Source organism: Eleginops maclovinus, chromosome 13, assembly GCF_036324505.1.
Source record: "Eleginops maclovinus isolate JMC-PN-2008 ecotype Puerto Natales chromosome 13, JC_Emac_rtc_rv5, whole genome shotgun sequence".
Classification (NCBI taxonomy): Eukaryota; Metazoa; Chordata; class Actinopteri; order Perciformes; family Eleginopidae; genus Eleginops; species Eleginops maclovinus.
Window position 1 is genome coordinate 14,971,034 of NC_086361.1, and position 26,089 is coordinate 14,997,122.

Here is a 26,089-nt window from a genome sequence, read left to right on the forward strand (position 1 = left end):
ATAGACACTTTCATTTTCTGTATGTTTTACCTCAAACTAAACTTGATTTACACACAAAAAAAGACATTAAGCTTCACAATAATGTAAAGGGGAACATATAATATTGTTTATTTTAACTATTGCCATAAATTTAAACTGAATAAACTTCAGTTTAAGTGTAGTACTAAGTGACCAGTGCAAAAAAACGTAATTCCAAAGTTCAAAGTGAAGGTTTAAATGCAGGAATGCAAGGTGAAGGTCACGCTCCGAGGCGTCTGCTCACCCTTCTATTAGACAAAGTGTGTGTTGAACTTGGTGGTGGGATGACACCTGGTAGTTTTCAGTTTGTTGATATATGTGACAATTTTCTAGATGTGGTTTATTTTACAGACCTGCAATTAGTCTCGCCGCAAACAGGTGGGCGTCCAGGTCAAAATGCTGTCCCTCTCCAAGGCAGATGTTCCCCCAGCTGTTAAAGTTGGAAATTGTATTGAAAGAAATACCGTGCTAACTAATTTAGCTAAAAGGCAAACACAAGTCATGTCTTATTGAACAAAACACAGGCACACAGAAGACACCGCAGTGGTCATGTTTGTGTGTTTGAGCAGTATTATTGTCCATTTGGCATAGTCATTCATACCAAGCAAAGCCGAAATCATGCAATAATGGAAGCCATATATAGATTGGTGTATACATTTACAAACCACAGAATAAAATGCTCATGAGTCTAAAACCAACTTTCACAATCAGTATCCATTTTCCAAGATCATAAATCCCTGACAACTGTTTCCTTTGACTAGAAAAATAAGAGAAAACCTAAATTAAAAAGTCTATCTTTATATGTATAACTATCCCTGAGTTTACTTTTGGTTCTGCCAAGTAATTTCATCAAAGTTTGTATAAAAGAAAATGGGACTCTCTTTCCACTTTTCCCATGTCACAGTATTTCACATGAATATTTCTGAAGGTGCTGACCCCGATGGCAAGAGGGCAAATACCGTTTCTCTGTGTGACTCTAGATCTTTGGCTTTTAATTGGTAAAATATAACATGATTTAAATCATATATTCCCAAAAATGTTTATTTCCAAATGTTTTATTTGTAATATTTATGAAGGATAAAGCTTACTCTTTGGCCCGGTCTCCCACTGACTGACGGTCAGAGTAATTGCCCTCAGTGACGGAAGAGTATGCTGACACAGCAGGATCTTATAAAAACTGTCCTCATCCCAGCCGGCCTCGTCCCATGGAGCTTTTCCCCCGAACAACCCACATTCAGTCCTTCCCATTGTGGCTTCCTGATCCCTAATTTTCCTAAAAATCACTCCTTCTTAACCATTTAACCTACATACATGCAGGCTTTATACTGCGTTTCCACCCGATCATATCCCCGTTTAAATACTTCAATGAGAAAATAGGTCTGACACCATGAGACTACTGTACGTTTGGGAAAGACTTTATTGCGCCACAAAGGTGAACACTAATGTGGTATTGCATTTAGTGAACACAATATAACAGACAGGAAGATAATAAAACATTGCACAGGCAAACAAGGAATAAAAGTATATAATTTACACATCTCGTCATAAATAAAGTCTACACATCAGTGAATATGGAGTGGTTCATTTGACATAAAATACACAACTTCTGAGTGGATGTCTGCTGCAGCTCCCGGGTTTGTTTGTTTTGGAGGAGAGGATGGGATGTTTGAGAAAACTGCTGCTGAAGGTTAGTTAAGTCCCTATGGAATATATATTTGGGTTTTGCAGATAATATTTAGTAATAAAGATAAATCATTGGTCCCATCTGAAATACAAATAATCAAAATGTGGCCAGTATTGTTCTGTACTTGATAAGTATATACGTACTGTATATGCTCAGATCAGAGGTTTTCTTTTAACCCCTCTTCTACATAATCACATAAGTGTCATATATAGCATTTAGTTACACGATAACAATAACAACATAATATAAGCAAAATTACATCTCTCGGATTGAAATACATCCTCGGTGTCATTCATTATAAATCTGAGGTTTATGCGTGTTAATGGGCTGCTTGCCATCTTCCCGTATCTTCGCTTAAGAATGAAAACAAAGATTCAGGACGTTGCATGAGAGACTAGCCTTAACTGCTTATCTCTCCACCACATTGCACATTGACTGTCTCTGCAGATATTTATCTTTGCTTTTATGCCTATCTGCTTATCACGCCTGAAGGAGGGGGATAAAGGGACCTTTAAGATCTCAGGATGTGATGATATGGAAATGAAAAAGGCTTTTGAAGTTACAGCTGAAGTGCACTGGGATGATCTAAGGTAATGGGTAATAATACACCATGATTTTTTTTACCCAAGTGAGGCTTTGCTCCAAAAAGATCTGAAACTCTGAAAAGGATAATAAAGGGCTGAAGCACACATCTGATAAGTTTGAACATGTTGTGCTTTCATAATAAAAAGGAGGACATCAGGCCAAACAGCTAATTTGGAAGTGTTTTCTGTGCTGGTTTAAAGGGTTTTTATTACATTTGAAACTACAGTTTCTGCAGTGACTTTTAGCACGGACTGGGCTTTAGCAGCAGAATCCCCCCCCCCACCTCCTCCTCACTAAGCAATAGCAGAAAAGCAACAGTGAGTGATGAGTGTGCTATGAAAGTTACTACATACAGTACATCGGAAAACAAGTAGTCACATAAAACTTCACAATATAACTGCAACAAAAAAATAACTTCTTTGCTCACATTGTAACAGTGTACACAGAACGGAGCAAATTAAGACTACTATACACAAACACTTTGTTTCTTTGCAGTGGTCAAAACAACTCTGTTTTTTAAGGCATTACAATCTTTCTAACCTCTTTACGCATCGGTTTCATCTGTTTGATGACATTTGGGAGTCTAGAATGGCAGTATGGCTTTTTTTAAATACATTTTCATTGATAATTGTGACTTTTATCTACTTTAAATACAAAATATGTATGTCACCACTGTATACACTGTATAAACGTGTAGAAGAAGGAATGAAGATTAAGCCTGATTTCTTAGCAGTGTTGGGAGTCATTTTGGTTATATTCTGTGGCACTGTAAATCTTCAGAAAATACCAAATCAGAGTGTTTGTAATATTATACTCCACATCAAATCTTCTGCTTTCAGTTTCAGATTTAATGTTTTTACTGGAATGTGTGAGAAACTGTTAACGCCTGCGGCTACACACTCCATACAAGTGTCCTCTCTAAAAGTGAGGGAATCAGCCACAATGTGCCTCTGTATAGCTGACAGGTTAATGTCAGTAAGGTCAACTATCATACATTATCATGTTACACACTGGCTGGGTGTGTCTCTGAAGTCTGATAATCTGGCTCTCAGATTTCCTCTTTTCTGAACTGTCTTTCTGAAATTGAGTTGGACTAGATCCTAGATTTAGAAAGGACTAAAGGGTTATGTTGACAAAGAAGGACAAAGAGGAATAAGATTGAGCTTCTACTCCTGTCATCACCGAACTTTGACATCGCCTGATGTTACACTAAGGATTCTGGGAAGTGTGGTCTTTGGATCATTGGTACCTGAGGTTGTAAGGCTTTGTTTAAGAGCTTTAGCTTATTTGAGTTTATCTTTGTTACTTTTTGTGCCAAAAACCTTGAGTTACAGGGAGAGGGGATGGTTATTCTCTTAAAAAGGTAAATATGGAGGAAACAAGGGGTTGTATTGATCCCCAGAGTGATGTAAGGTATAAAAAGAGAGGGTTTCAGGGCCTCTGGGGTTAATTGTGTGGCTATCCCAGCCAACGTGACAGATACGGGATGTGCTGAAGTTCTGAGACTCTTTGGTCTGGGTTCTCCTCTGGGGTGAAACACATCTATATGTGGGATTCAAAAGAAAGTTCTCTGTGGGGTTTTAGCATCTGTTGTGTCTCTAAATGTGTCGGCGACGATGTTGGTGATGATGTTTGTGCATGTCCTCCATCGTGATCCTGCCCCACACACCGATCACAAATGTTTCAATCTCACACTCATTGTCACCGCGAGCGATACGGAAGAAGCCGTTCTCTCCCCAGTTCTTTCCCCAGGAGTTGGCAGCAATCTGAATAGGAAATTGTAATGAAACTCAGTAAAGATGAGGCAGATTTTGATTTGAAGAATACATGTACAGTATCTGGTTATAATCATACACATAAGGCGAGACCAGAACAGGCAAACTACTTACCCAATATTTTTTGGTTGACCCATCATAGTTTCTCTCCTCTCCCCACCTGGTTCAGGAAGCAGAGAAGAAGGTTACTCAAAATGCATTCAAACAACAGGAAAACGAAACATCAGAACATGTCAGAACAGCGCTATCAGAGTTGATAAGCTATTTTTGAATTATGGCTGATGTCCAAAAAAACGTGTCAAAGTAAATACTTCTAAGGAATGTGTGTGAATAACACGCTTGGCATTATTGATAAAGAAAGGCAGGAAGAGATGTAAGTAGCGTTCAAAATGGGGGGAAAAATGCTTTCATCTTGTTAACAACATCCTGCAAACAGAGTATTTATATCTGGAAACTGCCTAGCACTCCTGCATCATTCCAATCCAATGAACACGGAATTCCCCTTTTCCTCCGCCATTTCTGTACTCCGAACCGGACACAGGAAGGAGAGGGTAGCTCTCGAGGAAGTGGACACCTCTATCTCAGCATAGAGAGCAGAAAACAGGACTAAGGACAAAAAACACAAATATACATGTGCGTATTTGAACTTGGAGGCCTATGCCTATCTTTACCCTTCATCCTCCCCAGCAGCTTTGTTCTCAGGCAACCTTGTCAAATGCCCATAAATTCCCATCATGCCCTGTATTTTGGTCTTATCCTTGTCTCTGCCAACTTTTAGACGCCCGTCGTTTCTGCTCGTCGTGATCAAAACAGTCTGTCAAAGCCGATTCCCATCCTGTTTTTGCACTCTAGGCCTTTCGTTTCCCAAGAGACTGCCAGTGCCCAATCGCTTGTTATTTTTTATCAGGGAGAGGAATGCTGGGAAATAAGAGTGGCTCTGGTCAGACTCTGCCAAACTCAGTAGCCCGCCACCAAAACACTGGCAGATGGTGCCAACCCTCTATCAGCGACCGTCTTTATTAGCCCGTGTCAGACATCACATTGAGCCGGAGCAGACACATTAAAAGACAGCTGGGTAAACAACAGATACCCAATACAATCGGAAACCAACGGGAGTGAAGATGGGATTGGTGTGTGAGAAAGCGAGCATTCACACCTGTATATGCGTGTGATCCCACATGCATGCCTGCCTTGCTGTATATTTGTTGGCATGGACAGAGGCAGACAGAGTCGGACCACTGCTGATCTCTTATCTGGCCTCCAATCAGCTCACTTGCTAACTCTGGGACAATGATGGGCATACCGCTGTGCCCACATGCCCCGCCCTTCCCCAACGCCCCTCGGCCCACCCCTGACCTCTTCTCTCCGAGGATTGATCCCCCTCTCTCTGTCTGGTGCAGTCAGGATCAGCGGCCCAGACAATGCCCTTTCCACAACAGTGGAACTCAATGCTTTTTCCACAAACTTTCCCAGGCCCTGGGCTTAAAGGAACGCATTGCTATGGGATTTGGCCTATGTAAACACACTGATGCCTGTGGCTGGCAGGTTGGAGTCCAAACCACCATGACCCCTCACTCTTCGTTTCGTTCCATCCGTCCCTAAACCCATGTGGCTGGTACATCCACATCCAGTCGCCCAGTCAGTGGTGAGGACAGCGTCAGTACAAGGAACCAAAGAGCAGGAGTCACTCAGGATAATGGTGAATGCTCATTTTCAGCATCATCTCACACCCTGCATACCTCCAGAGTTGATGACAAATAGGCTGATAGATGTAATTAATGTCCACAGATCATGAGTCTTGCACGGAAAACAAACATGTGCATCTATAGCTTTCAAGAAGACACTTTAGAACAAGTTAAGTATAGGTTGGAGGCTGAGTGCTTTATCATGCACATGCCAATACAGGCCATATGCAGCCATGGAAGGAAATGTCATAAATTATACACATACATAAAAAGGGACATCAAAAGATGCTTGTAAACGGGTTGTGATTTGTCTTCCCCAAAGGCCAATCAGACAAAAGTAGAGACTGCTTTTATCATAGCGCTGTGAAGTAATTCCTGGAGAAAATAATGTTGATGAAAAGCTCAGGCACTGAGGTCCTAAAGAAAAGTCAAATACTTCCAAACATTCAGTACATTCCTCAGCAGCCATTAGACAACCATTACGAGGTAAATGCTAATTTTCCTCATTCGGAAAGTGAGACTAGCGAGCCGCAACCTGTCAGTCATGACAAACGCACTTTAACACCAGCTGGAAGAGCCCAAATATTTACACGTTTGAACGATGTTTCAGACTTTTTACAGGTCAATCACCTCTCACTGCCCTCCAAACAACACATCAAAACAGCAGCAAACCACTACCTGTCCGTGTGCAGATAAATGATAATAAGAGTGTTTTGGCTTGGGTGATGAGAGGAGAGAAGGAGGAGGAAGAGTGAGTCTGATGGCCGGCTGAGGAGTGATGAGGGAGACACCAAAGAGAAGGGGCAGGAAAGCGAGCAGGAATAACGATAGGCGGATGGGTGGGGGAAGGTAATCCAGGTGTGTCAGCCGTCCGCCCGTCTGCATATTTGTGGCCGCCGTAGTTTCTAGATAGAGAAAGGGGGGAGGGGGAGGTGCTCGTCTGGGCCTGACAGAGAAGTGGTGCCAAGGTGTGTCTCCAAGAGCAACAGACTGGGCGGGAAGTTTATTGTCACGTACATTCTCGGCTGTGTGCAACATGGGTAGGTGAAGATTAGAATCACACAGATTTAAACCTGATTCATCCTTAAGAAACACTTTTTCTGCTGAAACGGCATCTTTTGAACATGTAGCAACAGGGAAACCAGAAGACTTGGATCGGGAGGAAGGAAGGCTGATGTTTTTGTCTGGACCCCATTCACTGCTTGTGTAACATGGCACATGGTTTTCCTTTCCATTATTCCCACTGAACAAAAACTTTTATCATCAAAAGGGACAAAATCCTAGCACAACCTCAAAGTTGTTTATGTTGAGTCTAATCGTGTTTGCGTAGGAGCAAATCTCCACTTACAGCTATGCCATGACTAATAGTCTGTTGGGTCACAGAACAGTGGCAAAAAGATTTAAAACTGTTTGCGGTGTTACTGTGTGCTTACCCGGTGATTCTGATCGAGTGTGTGCCATGTTTGCGGTATTGTGGAAGTTTGGTGAAGCTGACATCAGTGTGTTTGTAGATCCCACTCTTATAGACAAAGAAATCCTCGTGGACCTCCATAATAGCTGCAAGAACAAACAAGCAATTAATAAAAGGATATAACACACACACACAAGCACACACATCATATGAGTTTTCAAGCTGCTGAAAATGAATAATCTAAAAGTGATTATGTAATTTAAACAAATAAATTCCAATTTCCTGTGTGTGTGTGTGTGTGTGTGTGTGTGTGTGTGTGTGTGTGTGTGTGTGTGTGTGTGTGTGTGTGTGTGTGTGTGTGTGTGTGTGTGTGTGTGTGCCTGAAGTCTGAGTAATTTTCTTATTCCAGCTCTCTGGTTGCAAAAACATGCACCTTATCGAGGGTTACCTGCCCCAAATCCAGTGTTTTCTGGCTGAAAACAGTGTGTAGACCTCCTCACTCACACTGACACACTGTGCATGAGTACACACAAGGACACACACACACACACACACTGAGGCACCAGACATTGAGGCGGGCTAGTAAATGAAAGTAATTTTAACCACACTGACATGAAGGGCTATCATCTCTGACCAGGTGACTGGGGGTCAAAGTGGAAACCTGGGACAAAACCATCAGGATGACAAGGTCAACCCTGACATCAGCCAAGGTCAGATACCTCACACAACGCTTCACGGTGCATGTGTTTTTATTTGTGAGTCTCTTAAAAGTGTTGTGTTGTTTTGATCCTTAAATTGTAACACACTTAGGGGAGCAAATGATCACGCTAAAATATTTTCAAGTGTGCCTTACCTTGCACAGGGCCATTATCCATAATCTCCTTCATGATCTCCTTTTCCTGAGAGAGACAACCGAAGAACAGTTTGTAGGCAGAGAGAGGCAGAGAGAGAGAGAGACAGAGAGAGGCAGAGAGAGAGAGAGAGAGAGAGAGAGAGAGAGAGAGAGAGAGAGAGAGAGAGAGAGAGAGAGAGAGAGAGAGAGAGAGACAGAAGATCATTACATGTCAGTGAAATGGAGAGGATGAAAACAACCCCCCTGGATGTTAAAAGTCAGATAACACGATTGAGTCCAGCAGGGGCCCCCAGGCCTTAATGCCCTGGCTTATTGACTTCACAGGCCATCGGGAGACAAAAACAACAGGCTGTAAAGACTTTGAGAGGCATTAGCCGTCGTTTAGCGGTGATGGATGCTGGCCGATAAAACCACATGTCGGAGGCAGCTCAGTGGTCAACTTTGAATTTGAAACAAGATGCACAAAGCTGCATGCGGAGACGGCTTCTGGAAACGGTTTAGAGAATGTCACATGATACTTTGGGCTAAAGACGAAGGGCAGAGGTGCTTTCTCCATAAAGTGGACTACAAGAAGATCTGATTTAGAGCAGTCTTTCCCGAAGTGAGGGTTGCGATCCCAAGATGGGTCATGACCCTTTTTTATTGGGTTACTAATTGTCAGAGTATAATGCATTACAGTGCTTTCAAATGTGAATTTGTTTTCCTAAAGAATAGCGTTCTTCTTCATGTCCGTAATGTAATTTGGGTCCTCTGGACACTCCAAATGTTGTCTTTGGGGGTCTCAAACTGAAAAGGTATGGAAACCACTGATGCCTATCATCTAGCTTTTAAATCGCTAGATACACTTTTCACTTTTCTCAAAGCAATTGTTTATTGTGTAGGAAATCTCATTTAAATGTCTACACAGCATGTGTCTCTGTTTGTGTTTAGCTTCTTAGACCTAAACATGCCCTCCCAGCGGCAGATTCTGGTTTGCTGAAAGAACTAAGTAACCTGATAGAAGAAGGTAAACACATTAATCTAATTCCAGCAATTCAGAAAATGATTGTGAATAATGATATCTAAAGTGCAGTCTGTAAATTGGTTTTATCCACTCACCAGCCAGTATATCCAGTATAATTTCAGCCAAACTGATGTAAGTACATTAGAAACTGAATACATTTTGTATTATATTTCATAAAAATGAAACTCCTTGCCCTTGACTGATTCGCTGAAGAGTGCTGTTGAGCATTTGATCATGTACATTCCCATGTTTGCTCTCAACGTAGTTAGGAATGCATGAGAAAATGTGCAAAACCATGTACTGTAATAAACACGTGTGAGAGATTACAGTCCAAATATGTACAGCTGCATGTTCACTGGAGATTGAAAACATGTTGTGCTGCTGGGGAGTTGAACATGAGCATGTGAATTGGGTAAGTATGTATGCATTCCATATGTATCGTTTTGTGTTTGTGCATTGCCTACATTGGATGAGAGCCTGTAGGGCGGTGTGGACTGGTAGATGTCGTTGTGGTAGTTGTGTGTGTTGGGGCAGCGCTGTGTGGCCTGCCTCTTTCCCCGACCGACGGAGCGACTCTGCATCATGCAGCGGCCCACCTCCACTGGTGCATTCAGTGGGGATTGGTATGGATAACAGTCCTCAGTCACCACTCTGTGAGAGAAGAGGAGAGATGGAAAGCTGAGCAAAATCTTTAGAACTATTTCATCAGAAATCTCTCAAAAATGTTGCATGATGCTTTCCTTTTTTTGTTTCTTATTTATATAAAATCTTTACCCTCTACGGCGGAGATACCACCAGGCTCCGTCGATGCGCCCCCCGGCACAGCCTCCCTGGTTGCGCGTGTCACAGGAAATGAGATTTTGTGGTGACAGCTGAGGAGTCATGTGACCCATAGACTGGATGGAGATTCTGTCTGATGCCACGGCTAGGGAAGAGGACGGACAATATTAAAAAAACGTCATCCCCAAAACTTGTTTATGACTGAAACATATGGATGATTGTAAAAATATAGGTTGTATCCTCCTGTAAGTGATACATCTTTATTTCTTTGTCTTCAGAAAGTTTTATTGTCTTTTTCTGCATCTTATAACCTCTACCTACCACATATAACACTCGGTCCTCTCTTCGCATCCTGCTAACAACCCCTCAAACTAGATCCTCACTCGGCCTTGCATCATTCCAGTCAGCTGCTGCCACAGACTGGAACGCACTACAAACACACTTCAAACTGGTCACTTTCATTTCCATTCCGGCCTTCAAACACTCCATCTCACACCATCTCACTGATCCCTGCAAGTGTTTCCCCTCCGTCTAATCCTTCAGCTCAGTCTCCCATTTGTGCACCTAGGCCCGCTGATTTAATGGTTTTAATGATTTTGTATAACCAATCCTTGTTTTCTATGTCTTTGTATGTTTTTTAAGTGTCACCTATTTTTGTTTTATGTCAGGCCATCTTTGTAAATAAGAACTTGTTCTTAATGATCTGCCTGGTAAAATAAAGGTAAAATAAATAAAAAAATAAACATTGCATATTTCCTTCATTTGATCTATTCTACCTGCAGTTGAGAAAGCCCAGGATGCAGCGCAGTTGCCCTGGTCCAGCGGTTCATGAATCTTTCCGGGCCACTTTTCTGTTGAGTTGAAGTAGAGCGGCAGACGCTCAGTCTGAGGATCCATGTTCATCTGATAGAAAGAATAAATCAGGTAAATAAAGTTGAATTACGGTTACACTCTCACAGAACAACCCTCATTGAGCAAACATACTACTACCACTATCTCGAAAAAATCTTTGGGAAATCTAGTCCGATGTAAGGGTCTAAGGACAGAGGGTGTCATAATTGAATTCTTTATAAACTGTAAATCCTCGTGTGTATTGTGTAAAACAAGTATTTAGAGTAAAATAGAAGAAACAGCAGCTAAGACTCAGAACAGAGCAGCAGCAGAGGGACTGTGTTGTTATTGGTTGCCCACAAATAAACAACCGTATTTGGAATAGTTGTGAACTCTTTGTATAACAAGATTAGATTACAGGCAGATTACATAAACCTGCTAATCATCAGTCCAGTAGAAGGGATTTATTCACAGGCGATTAGGACCATTTGGCCCAGTGTCAATCTCTGACGATGTAGATGAAACAGGAACCTTTTATCCCCGTCCTCTCCATGAAACCATGAGGCCGCATAGTTTCATCCAATGACTCATTTAAACTAGCTGAACTCGTTGGCATCCATCTCTATTTAAAATACCAATACCACAGTGTGATAAATCCTTATTAGGAAGATAAGTCAATGATGGAGCACAAGTATTTTTCCTGACATATTTACTCGCAGGTGCTTCCCAGATTCCAAACATACTAGATCTATTAGTCTCTACTCGTGGTTGGATCCTCTCTTAATCTCCGAGTTATGTGTGATAACAGACACACACACTACTGTATAACTCTCCCGCCCTCTCTCTGCCTGGCTGCGCAGCATTCCTCTGATTACTAGTGAGGTATTCAAAGAACAAATGGGCACCTGATACATAACTAAGGAATGTGCTTCTGGTCAGAGATCTGTAGTTGTTGAAGGTTGAAGTCCAAAAGCATAGACACCTGACCGAAAGGCATGATAAAAGAGGAGAAAAGCCTGCAAATGTGACTTAATTCATTCATGAATTCACCATTCGTTACACCTGAGTCTACAGACAGACATGAGAGGAGACAGAGAGATTTATGAATGGGCTCTGATCTGGTTCCTGGCACAGGTAGGGACACGCTCACGGCGGAAGGAGGAGGGGGGGGGGGCGTAAGGTTTTTAGGGTGTAGGTGTCGGGGAATGCTGGGAGAGGTAGAGGGGAGGTAGTGAGGACGGATGGATGGAGGTGTCGACTAAAGAGGAGATTGGCTTTATTCTCCAGGCAGCCACCATCTCTTCTTTTCTGTGTGATGTTTTGGTTCCGTCTAATATAATCTGTCTGGCTGAAATGTAAACAAAGACTGAGCGGACCAGAGAGGCCGAAGGTTCCAGCAAGAGATGCCATCAGATTGCAACAAACCACCGTAATTAGGCGAGAAACGTTTTGATCAGCGGTCCCTTGTTGTCCAATGTTTGTGCAAAGTGTATACCACAAAATCATAATATCACTAACAGGAAGTATACAGGTGCTTTTGAAGTAATAAACTAAATTTAACAATTCACTCTCTCTGCATTCTCACCTGTCCCAACAACTTCCTGCTCTCCTCCTTTAGACCAACACTGAAAATATGCTGCATGCATAAAAGTACTTTCAAAAATGTCTAACTTTACCTTAAAGGCTAGTGTAAAATATTTTCTGAAAGGTTCCTTATGAAACCAAACTGTACATATAATAATACAGAAGCTGTTGAAGCCGTAATAATGCAGCTATAACAAGCATAGCGTCCTATAGCTTAAATAGGAACAACACATAGCTAGTATGTGATGTAGTCGACGCAACTGCCAAAGTTCATGTACTTTGTTAGAGGATTTTCAAGGAGATTACATCCAGTAGCAACAATGTGTTATGTTCTCTCATGCCACTTTTTAAAACCCAGACTTGCTTAAGGATACTTGAATATGCATATTGAAGCGTAACTTTATTCCTGTGCCTTCAGGAAGTTGACATCCCAAATGTTTCTCTTTCTGTATTGATTTTCTTGGTACCAAACTTTGAATACTGTTCAAGGAGGAAGACTGTCCTGTACCTGCATTTCGTTCATGTTCATAATAGTCCTGGAGGGTCTCTGCGTACCCAGGCGGAACCGGATGCCCTCGTCCAGAGTCATGCCGTAGAGCTGACTGTAGTTAGCTGCCTTCCACCTGAAAGCACAACATATAATGAGAATGTGTTTGTAATAAAAATAGTCATTTATATAACACCTAAAGTCATTGAGTATGTTTTTGTTTATGTGAGGCTGTGTTTGTTTTATTTACCCATAGCTCCCTCTGTTAACGGAATAGATGATGTCCTGGTCCATCAGACAGGCGTTCTGGTCACACTCCCAGCGTCCCGTGGTCCCACATGTACTACAGAGGAGAGAAAGAGGGGCAAAGACATGAGTCCATTAAAAGGCATTAGCTGCTGTAATTGCATTATAATAGTTTTATTTTTATCTTTATTCTAAAACCAGAGAAGTCACATCTAAAATAGAAAGACTTTCCGGGACATACGCAAATATGTAGAGACTCAGAGAATTCCTAAATAAGACAATCATTGAGAAAAGAACGTCAGTCACAGTAAATGCAAATAGAAGGAATGAGGGAGGGAAAAAAAACAAAGAAGTTAAAGGAAACATTCAGCCTTTTAAGGCTGCAGGACAGAGATCTGTTTTTATTTCAAAAATAGGAAACAAAGACTCAAGAAGATGACAGGAGAGATAAGAAAACAGGATATTAATAATGACAAGGATGTTTTCTTTAGGGATGCTCAAAAATAACTTGCACTATGTACTTTCTGATGACTCCCTGTGTGTGTGTGTGTGTGTGTGTGTGTGTGTGTGTGTGTGTGTGTGTGTGTGTGTGTGTGTGTGTGTGTGTGTGTGTGTGTGTGTGTGTGTGTGTGTGTGTGTGTGTGTGTGTGTGTGTGTGGTGTGTGTGTGTGTTTTGGAAAAGTATCAAAATCCTTTATATTAAGTCAACGTACCAATACAAAAACCCATTTACGGACTTCTAAAAGTCAAAGCCCTGTATGCCCCTCAGAACGTCATAAAGTTGGGATGTTGTGTACTTCTACAATACGCTATAAGCTTGAATGTGTCGAATATTAACCGTTGAAATAATTGAAGCGGAGTAAAGAGTTTGACATTTCCCTCTCAAGTGCAGAGAAGCATAAATGGAAACACTTCAGTTAAGTACATGTACTTCAAAATTGTGCTTGACAAAAAATATCCAGACACACGGCTTACTGACACAGATGAGTCACGATGCATTCAGTTCACCTTCCGCCCATACTTCAAAGTTAATGATTTGCTTTTTCAAACCATTTAAACAGTCTGATTCATTGTGGGAAACCTTAATCATGGATAGTCCATTTTGACAGGATATTCATCCTTAATATTTCATCAACAAAATCAAAACAATAAAACTGTCCTGTCCTTTTAAAACGTTACATTCCCATCTTAAGTATGTAACTTTATATCCTAAATTACATCTGGAAACCTTGTGTAATGCAGTTACTACAAGAACAGTTAAGACAACTTTCTGCCTGAACAGCAAATATGAGTATGAGCAAATATGAGTATGCGTAGGGTGGACTAGCAAAGAAAGATTTTCATTGTACAGTGTAACTGTCTGCTTTACTGTGCATATGACAATAAATATCTTGAGTCTTGAATGAGAACCACCAACAGCTAGTTAGCTTATCTCATTACAAAAACTGGAAACTAGGGGAACGCAAAGTTAACACAATCTGCCTACCAGCACCTCTGAAGACAACAAATAAGTAAACCTCTTTGTGAGCTTTAAGTAACAATAACTTGAGGGTTTAATCAGGATATAGTTTTCGCCATGATGCAAAGCTAAACTAAGCTAAGCTAACTGGCTGATGGCTGCTGCTATATTACTCAGAGCACTGCAGTATCAATCTTCTCATTTAACTCTCCACAAAAAAGCTAATAAGCATATTACCCAAAAGTGTCTAATTATTATAACATGAATCTAACACAACGCCCTTTATCAGTATTTTTACTCTCTGGAACTCAGCGGTGGCCTTTCAATGGATAGAAAAGTTATTAAATGCTGGGACTAGATCCATGTATTATGTTTAATTTAAATGAATCCCAAGCAGGTCTCACAGATTGGTTCATCCTCTTTTTGCAGATTTTTAAGCTTTATTGATGTTTTTCTTGGTAGTCTGACTGTAAATATTTTCCTTCTCAGGGCCCTCTCTGTACCTGCTTAAATAAAGATTCTAAGTCACCATAAATAACAGCTGCAAGGTCAGCCGCCTGTTCAGGGGATATCATAATAAATGAGTGCGTTAGCGAGAGGGAAAGAATGAGGGGTGTTTCCCACACAGGCGTGTATAGACTTCCAACCATAAAGTCTACTGTACATTAGACAGCATGTTTACAGAGAAGGGAACCTGCCCGAGAGGATCGTTAAACGCACACACCAAATTCCCCTTCAGTCACACTGAAACCTGCAGAGTGTGTATCACCTCCCTGCTGTGTCTCTGAGAAACGATCAACAAAACAATTTTCCGGCACAAACACTTTCAAACAGCTTAAAGGGGGAGCTTTTGATGGCGTTGATTAGAAGAGAGAGAGTGGGTAAAAAACAACAACACATTCACACAGTAATAGCACAGGATGCACACACAGGGACAGGCGTAATGACAGACTCATGGAGACAGGGGGACATTGTGTGCCTGAGAAAAGAAATATGATGTCTCGGAGGACAGTGGGAGGCCATTTTTCAAATTCTCTGTCACTCTCCCTGTTAGAGCAAGAGACCACCATTTACCCCTGAGACCTAAGATTTTATGTTTGTTTGAGGTTCCCTTTACACCCCTCTTTACACACTCCCTCCAGCTACTCCCATCGAGGAATAGCACCAAGAGCACCTCTGCTCCAAATGAGGACTAAACAAAAGTCTTTCATTCCTGCAATATCCATTTAAATGTACACGTCTGCTCTTCTTCATTGAATTAATTATTTAAAATGGTATGCATTTCTTTCATGTGTGTACATTTTAGGTTGTTTGTGACAACCTAAAATGTGCATCTTCATTGCTTAAATACTTCATGCTCAGTCAGGTTGTCTTTCTGTGCTCTTTTGCGCGGATTTTAATGGACTGTATTTGTGATATGTGGCTTTCTAGTTTGCTTAAGCCAGTGGTTTGTCAAGACATGTAGGAGGTAAGATAACAACATGCGGGGGAGTTTGACCTCTGCTAATTTGAGACTTTGGAAGGAAAAGAAGGTGAGCGGCCTGTTAACTGTGAGAGGAAACCCTGTCCGTCCTCCAACCCTGCAGCTCTGACTCTGAGAGCCGGGAGGATGCACATTGGGGAAATTAACAAGTTCATAGAGTGGGAGCAGGAAAAGGGAGTGTGTGTGTCCCTCTGCACCAAAGTCAGGGTGTAATTTTTCAAGCATCCATGTGTGTTGCCTTAACAAGCACGTGTGAGAGCGTTTGTGTAAGAGTCTTTTGTTAACGGTGAAAGGGGGAGTTAGCACATAAACGCTTTTTTTCAGTTAACTGGGACACAGGAGGCTATTTTTACACCAACCTCCACCAGTCTTTCCTCAAGAAGAAAAGCTTGTCATACCATTTAACAATTAACTGCCTTTTTTCACCTATCTACTCAACCATCATACTCTTCAGGTCAAACCTAATTGAGCTGTCATGAGAAAAGTCATATCTCAGGGCTTTTAGATTGACACAGAGCAGCTTCTGCAGCCGAACAGCTGCAAGGTTTTAAGCAGAGGGTGTGCAGAAGAGCGGGGTCATCCTGGTTTGGGTAAGGCTTGTGGTGACACAGAGCTGCAGGGTGTTCTTGTTGCATTGGGATAAATATAAAAAGGATGTACAAATGGATGAAGAGTCAACATTTGTGTAATTGTTCACGCACGTATACAAGGTTTTTGAGGAACATCAAATAACACAGATGTGAGAAACCAGTGGAGGACAGGTGAGGAATTTAACTTCCCTTCCTCCTGTCTTCACTAACTTGACCTCATCTGTCTCCTTCCTCTAGTCTCTCAAGATCTGCTTTCCCTCTCCTTGACTTCCGCCGATATCTCGCAGAAAAATGACAACAGACACATGTTGCCCTCAGGGTGCAGAAGGCCAAGCAGATAAAAAGACACTATGCCCTCACTGAGAGCTTATCTCCACTACTGTTTTTAGAAACTCTTAACATCATTTGAGGGTCATAACAGTAAAAGCTGGAAGAAGTATGCAACCTTTTCAAACAAAGAATGAAAACAAGAATACATTGGCTTTGTTTTATTATCCAGCATCACTTTTGTGCATTAAAAAGGGAATTCATTTGTATCTGTATCTTATCATTTAGAAGCTCAACAGAAAATCTCTTTTAATAACGATTACATTACTACATCCTTACTTAAAGGCGGATATCTTAGGCACTGTTGAAAATGTTGGCTCAAACAACAGATCTTGGAATTGGCAAACATCAGCATGGGGGCCTGTTTTTATTATTTATTCTCAGTAATGCATACTGTTACAGACACAGACTGCTTGGCTGGTATTCACTTTATAACAAATCATAACAGTGAATGCTTTAGGATAAATACTAAAAAGAGGCTTTTTCCGAATTAGCCCTTTAATAAATGATCTAGTAAACTTGAAAATAAGACTTACTCCTCCCCCGAGTCCATGCCCTATCTTTGCAAAGTTAAGTGAATAATAATTTGTGTATCCACTTTAATATTTGCATCGGCTTTCCTTGGCTATATATGCTACAGCCTTACACCAAGTTCATGAACATCAACAAACTAAAACCAAACCAAACCAAACCGTAAAGAGAACCTACAGAACTAAATATTGTCCTTGGCAGCATCTAATACCCACCTAAAGCCAGTTGTTTCTTTAACTTTGAGTATGAATCTCGTTATTTATATCTCATTACTCTCATACTATCATAGAATTCCTTTACCGTATCATAGCAGGAAAAGCAGTGTAACAAATTACATGAATGATGGCTCAGTCCTATTCAAGTGTTCCTACAATGACAGCGAGTGCACGATACTAGCATCAGCAATGGTTAATGTAACTCAGCCATCGGTTATTTATCATTTACACTTGTGCTTTTTTTCCTGCTGTCAAAAAATTTATAGAAAATAATCCTGTTATAGACAAGTAGGTACAGTAGAGGAAGCAGAGGTAAAAAGGAACAGCGTCTGTGTGATATGAAGATCCTGTGACAAGATTTCCGCTCAGATTATGGATAGCAAAACTAAATATTACGCCACCAGTGGCTTTATTATTAGAAACACATTCTGTGTGCAAACATATTTTGTAAACCCACCCATCTTCTTTTTTTCTTAACTCAGATCCCAGAGGTTTTAGGAATATCAAGTACTTAACATCAGTATGAACTGTTGAGAAATGTGATGCCCAAGAGATCTACACTTTGTTGTGATAGCACATCCATAAAAACATAGCATATTGGGCTTGAATATCTCTTTCAGTTTGAGTATTTAGTGGCTGAAGTCTTATGACACGTAGATACAGATAATAAAGACGAAGCACTGTACTAGTACTGTATAGATGAAGCTTCTAAGTTACTAAATGGGGCATTTCAGAGGTTAAAAGAGAAATGAAGAATGAAAAAGAGGAGTTTACATACCATAAATTGCAGTTCTCTCTGTATGTTTGCCCTGAAAAGAATGTGTTTCCATTTCTTTCACAGGTGCCTGAGAGGAGACAAAGAGTCGCAATTTAATATTTATGAAAATACACAACTGGGAGACAGAGATGCAGGCACACCTAATATAAAACAATATGATTTCTTCACTTGCAAGCACAATAAAAAGTGCTATCATAACTCCCTGTGTGTGTTCCTATGTGAGTATACACACAGAATATTTGCAGTCTAAGCAGCTTTGAGCTCCAGTAATCCAGTGTAGGAATGTGGTGTTCGCTTTTTCTGGTGCCTTCCCAGGCTTCCTGGGCCCTCGTCACGCTTTAAACAGATTACGTTCGACCTCACCACCTCCAGTGGGAAAGGCTGTCTTGTATATCAATAATAGTCAATAATTAGGCACCTAAAAAATATATTTACATTTGTAAGCTATAAAGCAGTGCGTTTGATTTATTTTGAGCCATTACATTTAAACCCTGCTTATTTATAAGTAAGGAAAACTATATTGTCTATTGACAGATTCACAGTGAGGTTTATCCAACAGCACTTACGGTGGAAGATGCTGTCAGTGTGAGTTTTATGTGGAATTTAAGGCATGAGCTGTCTGAGGATTTTACAGTGTGCGCAGGTTTCCTTGCCTGTTGCGAGAGGCCCAGAGCTGATTGTGTGATTTATGACTGAGGCCCTCTGTTACCCATCATCCCCCTCACAGCTGTCTCGCCCAGTCCGTCACAACCGAGGTACTGCAGAGCGGTGTGACAACTTACTCATTGGCATTGAAGGAGTTTATATCAGGGGTCTCTATTGGACTGACAGTATGTGGTTTCATGTGATACGTTAGTGTGAGTCATCTGTTATGATGTGATGGAGACATGTTTTTCTGTAAGCAAATATTATACAAAGACTCTAACTTTTGCGACGTCATGAGAAAAATCGAGCTGAAATAAAGCATCAAATGTTAGGTTATGGACAACATCAAAAAAGAATCGTTCACCTCCTTCCTTTTGAAGCACCATAGCTTTCCCTCCAGGCTATGTGTGAGGTGTCTTAAACACGCATTCATTTTTGTGACCCAGATCATGATCCCTCTACTTTGTCGTCCAGGGAACACATACCTGCTGCGACCCCTCTGCCTCCCGCCCTGCGCCCGCTGTCTGTTCCTCCTTCCCGCCACATAGCCCACATTCTTTCTCCTGACCTCCATTCATCCCTCCATCCACCCTCCTCCCTCCCTCAGTCTGGCTTAATAAGAAGCCCACTGTTCCCTGCTCTGTTCTCAGGTAGGCCTCTGCTGTCGCTGGCACATTTTACTCCTCTGCATTGAGAAAAGGCTAATAAAACTAAGTAGGGAGTCCAAAAGTAGTCCCAAAAGTGAATACTAAACTAACTCAGTCCTTAAACTTTATACTAAGGGACCGTTCAAGAAGGACCACAAGAGGACAGAGGATTATAAAGGGGAGAGGGGAGAGGGGAGAGGGGGTGGGAATTTTGATCTTTGCTGAAAGGACACAATCTGACTTATTTTTTTTAGAGAGAGCAGGGAAATGTTTTTTAGGAATTTATCAGTTTTCTAACATTTTATTCCCGCATTAAGTTCTAAGATTTCCTTATTTGAAAAAATGAGATTATTATTTACTTGAACCATGTTTCTTTATTGTGAGTTCAAATAAGCAGGTAAATAATTGTCAATTTTAGGTTTCATGCTGCTGAGTCTCTCGGTGGATTTCTGTGTTGCTCTCCGACTGAACTATTTAAAGAGAATTCCACACACACCTGCTAACTCACTGGCACAAACACATTTACACACTGGCTTATGCACCCTTACTTACCTATGAAAGGCGGCTGAATGCCTAGACAGTGACCCCAGAAGTCAGGGCAACAGTCGGAGATGGTGCGGTTGCAAAACAGGTCGCAGTAGCAGATTGTGTCCAGGTAGGGAACGGTGCACACGTCATCTCTGCCGGGGCAGCAGCCTCCTCTCCTCTCGCAGTAGGAGCCATGAGGGTCCCTGATGCCTCCAACATGCAGCGGGCTGGCCAGCTCCCTCTTGGTTCTTCTGGACAGGATTCTTTCTGCAGAGCTCTCTGCCAACACCAGGAGCAGCGCCGCCACCGTCAACAGGAAGAGCTTCATGATAAATCTGGGAGAAAGAGCAGACAGGATATAGGATACAAAGATGTTTTGGTAAAGGTAATACTATAAAAGAAAAATGTGTGTGAACGTTGGTCTGCTTTTCCTAACAAGAGACACACTCCAAATGTTTCACAATCCACAGGAAGAGAGGTGGAGAGTTCACACTGTGAGCAGCATAATTGGAGTATGACTGCTGCCAACACACTGTCAAGCTCACGCTGCAATATTCACATACACACTCATGCACATTCAGTCGGTTTGAACACAAACACACACGGAAGATACATTTTAACAGAGCTGGCAGCAAACCCACATGATTCCAGGAGATCATCTGCTTATTTATTCTCATTTTCCCTTCAAGCATCCAAGAGAAACAGCAGCTCATTATGAAAATACACTCGGCAAGAAAGTGCTGGAAAACAGGTACCGGTATGTGATGAGGTGTTTAAACTCATTGAATGATGTACAAGGGATTACTTCAGGTCTGCAGGTTCTTTAGCGACCTTCTCAAACCGTCAAGTGGATCTTTCATTTTCTTTATTTCCTCTCCTAGGGCTGGGAAGTCCCACTTGAACTGTCATGACTTCAGAAGTGCAGCACTGTTGCATGTTAATCGAGCTGCACTATCACTCAGTAATTATTATTATTTTACTTTATCTAAGAGGGACCTGTCAGTGCAGTTACAATGAGGGAGGGGGTTGTTGCTGTACGATATTAGCACACTATCTCAGTACCAGAAAGTAATGACCTGCTGTCAAAGTTAATCAGTCACACTCAAGGAAATGGTCTGAGTGAACAGACATAGCCCACATCCAGTATTAATGGACATGAGGGACAAAGTTTATCCAAAATGTCATGCTGGCACAGCAACAAGGCAAGCAGAGGAAGACTATAAACACTAAATGTCAGTTTAATTTAGTCACAAAAACTAATAGACACACTTGTGCCCCAGCTCGTGACTCAGGAAAATATGAACATTGAGTGATTTAAGATGTAAAAAGTATGAACGAAGCTAGATCATTTTACAAACTCCTTTTTTAAAAAAGGGACCTTCCAATATTTGTGTCACCTGATCTTGTTTTTTGGTTTAACTTTGATGCAAATAGGTACATTCCTCCCTTGGCCACGGTGTCTGTAATACAGGTCGTCCTCTGTTTCAACACTATTTATTTTCTAGTATTGGTACACATGCGTGTAACACCTTCAATGACCGTGTGTGTGTGTGTGACTGTATGTGTGTGTGTACGAGTAATCCACAACTCTCACTCTTAAGCCTGACAAAGGTCAAACAATCATCCATGTGTATGGTTGTTTGTGTGGTTGTGTGTGTGTGTGTATTGGTCTCAGGTTACTGACTGTGTGAGGGGCCAGTCCGCTGCTTACATAAATAGCATCATTAATTACCCAATCAGATCTCACAGCACAATGGACACTCTCCACATAAAGCAGACCTCCGGAAAAGATCTTTGCTGTCACGTTTTCTGCATGGCTGGGCCTTTAGTTACACGCACGCGCGCCAGACACACTCTCACTCACTCACTCACTCACTCACGCACTCACGCACGCACGCACGCACGCACGCACGCACGCACGCACGCACGCACGCACGCACACACACACACACACACACACACACACACACACACACACACACACACACACACACACACACACACACACACACACACACACACACACACACACACACACACACACACACACACACACACACACACACACGACAGCATGGGATGGGCAGATATCCTACATTACACAAGTGTTTTGTTGTAGCAGACTCTGAGCAGCAGTGCAATAAAACACCCACCAGTCTGCTCAACGAGCTGCTGAGGCCTTTGGGTCAAACTGTCAAAAAAACACAAGTGCTCCTGATGATGGCCGCTAAAAAAAAATTAAATCAATAACTTCCCAAAAGAGAGCAACGTAGTTCTTGTAGAGTAACTAAAATGTGATTACATTTATGAACATATTTATTTGTAAAGTTCTCAGCTGAAAAGGCATGTGAGTTGATGAGTTGATAATCTCAGCTCCTTTCAGTCTAATGAAATCTACAGAACCTGCCATATGGTCCATCAATGATTCAGACAGCTGCAGCCAAACTAATGATTCCACACTGCAGCCACAGGACAGATGAACCTTCAACAAGGGTGACACACACACACACACACACACACACACACACACACACACACACACACACACACACACACACACACACACACACACACACACACACACACACACACACACACACACACACACACACACACACACACATGCATAATATAAGAAACACACCACACAGTAAAACTAGAACAGCACTGTCACAGTCTCAGCCTCAGGACCAAGTTCACAATGCACACCTCACAGTGAACTGAGCAGCACTGAAAGGAAACTATGATAATAATAAATACATGTATTTATTTATATTATTAAATAGTTTTTGCCTCACCTCTTGTGGTGTTTGCAATGTTTTTATTTTCTGATCAAATTCAAATTCAAAGAAGCTGGTATCAAGCTTTAATTCCACAGCATCTCTTTCCAGTGTCCAGGTAATTTTTGAATATGCCTAATTACTAAAAATAATATTACAACAAACCTTCTCACAAGTTTGAATAACTTGAATGTACTTTTCAATGCTTTGAGATGAAATCAAAATGTGTCCAACTCCCCATATATTTGGGCAGAAATATCACAAAACCAGGACAACTAAAAACCTGCACGGCAGTGAGAGGTTAGTGAGAAAAGCTTTTCGAAATGTTAGGGAACTAAACCTTTAATGATCCTTGTTTACAGTTCCCTCCCTGTCCCATGATCCTACTGTGTCTTTCCTTCACACAGCTGAACTTTGAGATACAAGTGCACCACCCAACAGATAAGTCATGCTTCTTGTTTAAGCATATCTGCATTAAAAGCTCTTTCAGCTCTGGCGTCACACAGTCCTTTTTCATTATCTGTCCAGCTCTATTTTTAAAACACCCACCAGGTGAAAGAGAACAGAGAGCATTTCTAACAGCGTGCAGGTGTCTAATGAAGACCGGCACCACAACAGGTGAGTGTCAGAATAACTGCGATCTGTGTTATCTGTGTATTGTGAATTACACAAAAGGAGCCGCCACAGACAGTGGAACCAATAACCTCTTGAGAAGAAAAAAAATCCTGCCAGTCTCCCGCCTATATTCTCAAACCTATTAATAATGTATCCTACAATCCCACACCCAGAAGGTAAACATGCTGCCACAATAAAAACTTGAGTGTTTCCTTTCTTTGAATAAAGCAGGCAGGGATTAGCTGTAATCTCAGAAAAAAGTCAATCAGAAGAGTTGAAGTTTCCATAAATAAAAAGCTATTTAAAGTAACATGAGATCAGCATAAACTAGGCACTGTGACGATGAGCCTGCACCTGTCTGGAGTCTGTGAAATGGTAGAAAGATACAACTTTTGTTACCTTTAGTGGAGGGAGAAATCCTGGTTTTGTAATCCGATAAAATAAAGAACCGCAGAGCTTCTTTTTTTTTTAAGTGTTGCTCAGGAAGTCATCCACTGGAGGAGAGGTAAAAAGTCAGCCTCTCTTGTCCCCGTTGCTCACTCTCTCACTGGATCTGCTCCGTCAGACCCCGTCTACTCTATATACAGGCAGTAAAAAGGGCTAACCACTCCCCCCGACCCCCCTTCACTCAGGCCTGTCCCCTGCTTCAGTGCTTCCTCCTCAAAGTGGTACACACACACACACACACACACACACACACACACACACACACACACACACACACACACACACACACACACACACACACACACACACACACACACACACACACACACACACACACACACTTCTTTCCCTTTGCTATCTGTCAATGCCTTATCACACTGCAACTTCCAATCTGAAAGTAAAAAGGTTTGCACTCATCTTTCTTCACTCTTCTTCCGTTTTCTTTCCACTGTCACTTTCACCCACAGCCGCGGTTTCTCCTCCACTATCTGTGGCTTTACCCTGCAGGGTCAAAATCTACAAGTATTCCCTCTGTGGCAGCCTCAGTGTGGGCACTGCTGACCTCCTGTTCACCATCTAGTGGTCACGGGTTGCATATTTTTTCACCTCAGGCTGCCAAGAAATTATGGGATAGGCTCTGGAAAGGCCTCCCAGCTTCTAGAAATGTACAAACTAGCCTCCGGAGGTGAGGCTTTGGCAGGTGTTTTAGGACAAGTACTCTGAATGTTGTTGATGTTTTCTTTCAGCCTGATCCACGTGTCTTGAATCTGTTTGCATCATTAACCTCTATTTCGTAACATTTACTACTTTCCAACCACAAACACATTAGGGAGGGGTTTTTATTACATGTTTTCATCAAGTCAGCTAACTCAAGGCTTTTTTTTTTAGCATTCATGATTAAGAAATCCACCCCCTTATTCAGTCTGCTGAAAGAATGCAGCTCATAGATTTGATGCCAAATTAAAGACATTGTAAGCAAAAAAACAAACAGCAATGCGCACCATTATTGCTTTATTGTGTCACTTTTTTGGTCTTTTCCTGCATACAGTGCTTCATGGGTATTAAGCAGACTGACATGGTGGTCCGGAGAGACACAGCTGTGCCTCAGACCCCCCTTTGGGTTGATCAATAAGCTAGAGACTGAATCAATAACTGTGAGGCAGGGTTGGTTGGGCGAGCAGGGCTCCCCAAAAAGCCTTTCAGGACAAAAGAGAACATTGCCTACATAAGGGTTTTTAAAAGGTCATCACTTTGAATGTTCTTAGCATAATGACCACTTGTTGAACATTTACAGATAATGGGTTAGGGTTAGCCATTTGAACCCGTTTCGGACTGAAATCCAATATTAGTATCTGTGCATCTCTAAAAAAAACTGATGGGAAGGTGATTTGTATCTTTGCCAAAGACTTAGACGTGATCATGCAATCTTTTGTCCAACCTGATTAATAATTTGCAACATTCAGAACAGTGTCTCTTACCTCTACGTGAGAGAAATGAGAAGCACCTAGACGGTTTCTGTCAGTGAGGTGAACAAAGATGAGACAGTACTGGGTAGCATTTCATACTGAACTATAATTATGGCTTAACACTTCTTACCCAATCTCATTCCTCCTGAGAAAGGTACTCCAACTATGCTTACTGGGTTTAACTGTCACCGCCTTGTCATTTTAACGTGTTGTTGACCGTCCAGTGAAGATTGATTCAGTCGTACTAACTTGTAAAGGATGCTATTTTGCATGACTCACGTAGAGAAGTGTGGCAGTGATGCTGCATTAACGGTAAATGCACAAGAAGTTCATTGTAGCCATTTTTAAGAGGTGGGTGATTGTGTTTGTGTGTGTGTGTGTTTGCAAGGGCCCTCAGATATGACCCCTGAATCAGAAAAGGAGGTCACCTGACAAGGGAGTGTGTGTGATTCATTTCCATTTCATCAGATCAGACGAGGAGAGTGAATCACCTCGGATGGCCGAAAGAAAATTGTTTCACAACTTCTGTAGGCGTTGTGTTGTAAGACTCGTGTAAAGTTGTACATTCAATATGTACACAGCCGTGACGCCCAACCCACCCTGTGGTGACTCAGGCCTTCACAAGCCCTCCAGATG

The 26,089-nt window shown here is 41.7% G+C and overlaps 1 protein-coding gene across 1 annotated transcript; it reads right to left on the bottom strand.

The window, feature by feature from the left end:
* Positions 1-1,417: 1,417 nt before the first annotated feature.
* On the bottom strand, positions 1,418-24,158 carry tinagl1 (tubulointerstitial nephritis antigen-like 1). The gene is made up of 12 exons (XM_063898524.1): positions 23,940-24,158; positions 20,170-20,480; positions 18,326-18,392; positions 12,947-13,039; positions 12,718-12,832; positions 10,571-10,697; positions 9,789-9,939; positions 9,479-9,665; positions 8,012-8,057; positions 7,181-7,304; positions 4,177-4,222; positions 1,418-4,053 (listed from the first exon to the last, which is right to left on the bottom strand). Exons 2-12 carry the CDS (start codon positions 20,471-20,473, stop codon positions 3,886-3,888), a joined length of 1,428 nt encoding a protein of 475 aa, XP_063754594.1. The 5' UTR covers positions 20,474-20,480; positions 23,940-24,158; the 3' UTR covers positions 1,418-3,885.
* Between the last annotated feature and the right edge of the window lie 1,931 nt (positions 24,159-26,089).

Bases quoted from the DNA above. Each gene is read 5' to 3' on its own strand.
- tinagl1 (XM_063898524.1), bottom strand. From the start codon at position 20,473: ATGAAGCTCTTCCTGTTGACGGTGGCGGCGCTGCTCCTGGTGTTGGCA. The intron at 9,940-10,570 runs GTAGAATAGATC...CCTCTTCCCTAG, and splicing joins CTGGGCTTTCTCAACTGCAG to CCGTGGCATCAGACAGAATC. The intron at 4,054-4,176 runs GTAAGTAGTTTG...TTTCCTATTCAG, and splicing joins GGTCAACCAAAAAATATTGG to ATTGCTGCCAACTCCTGGGG.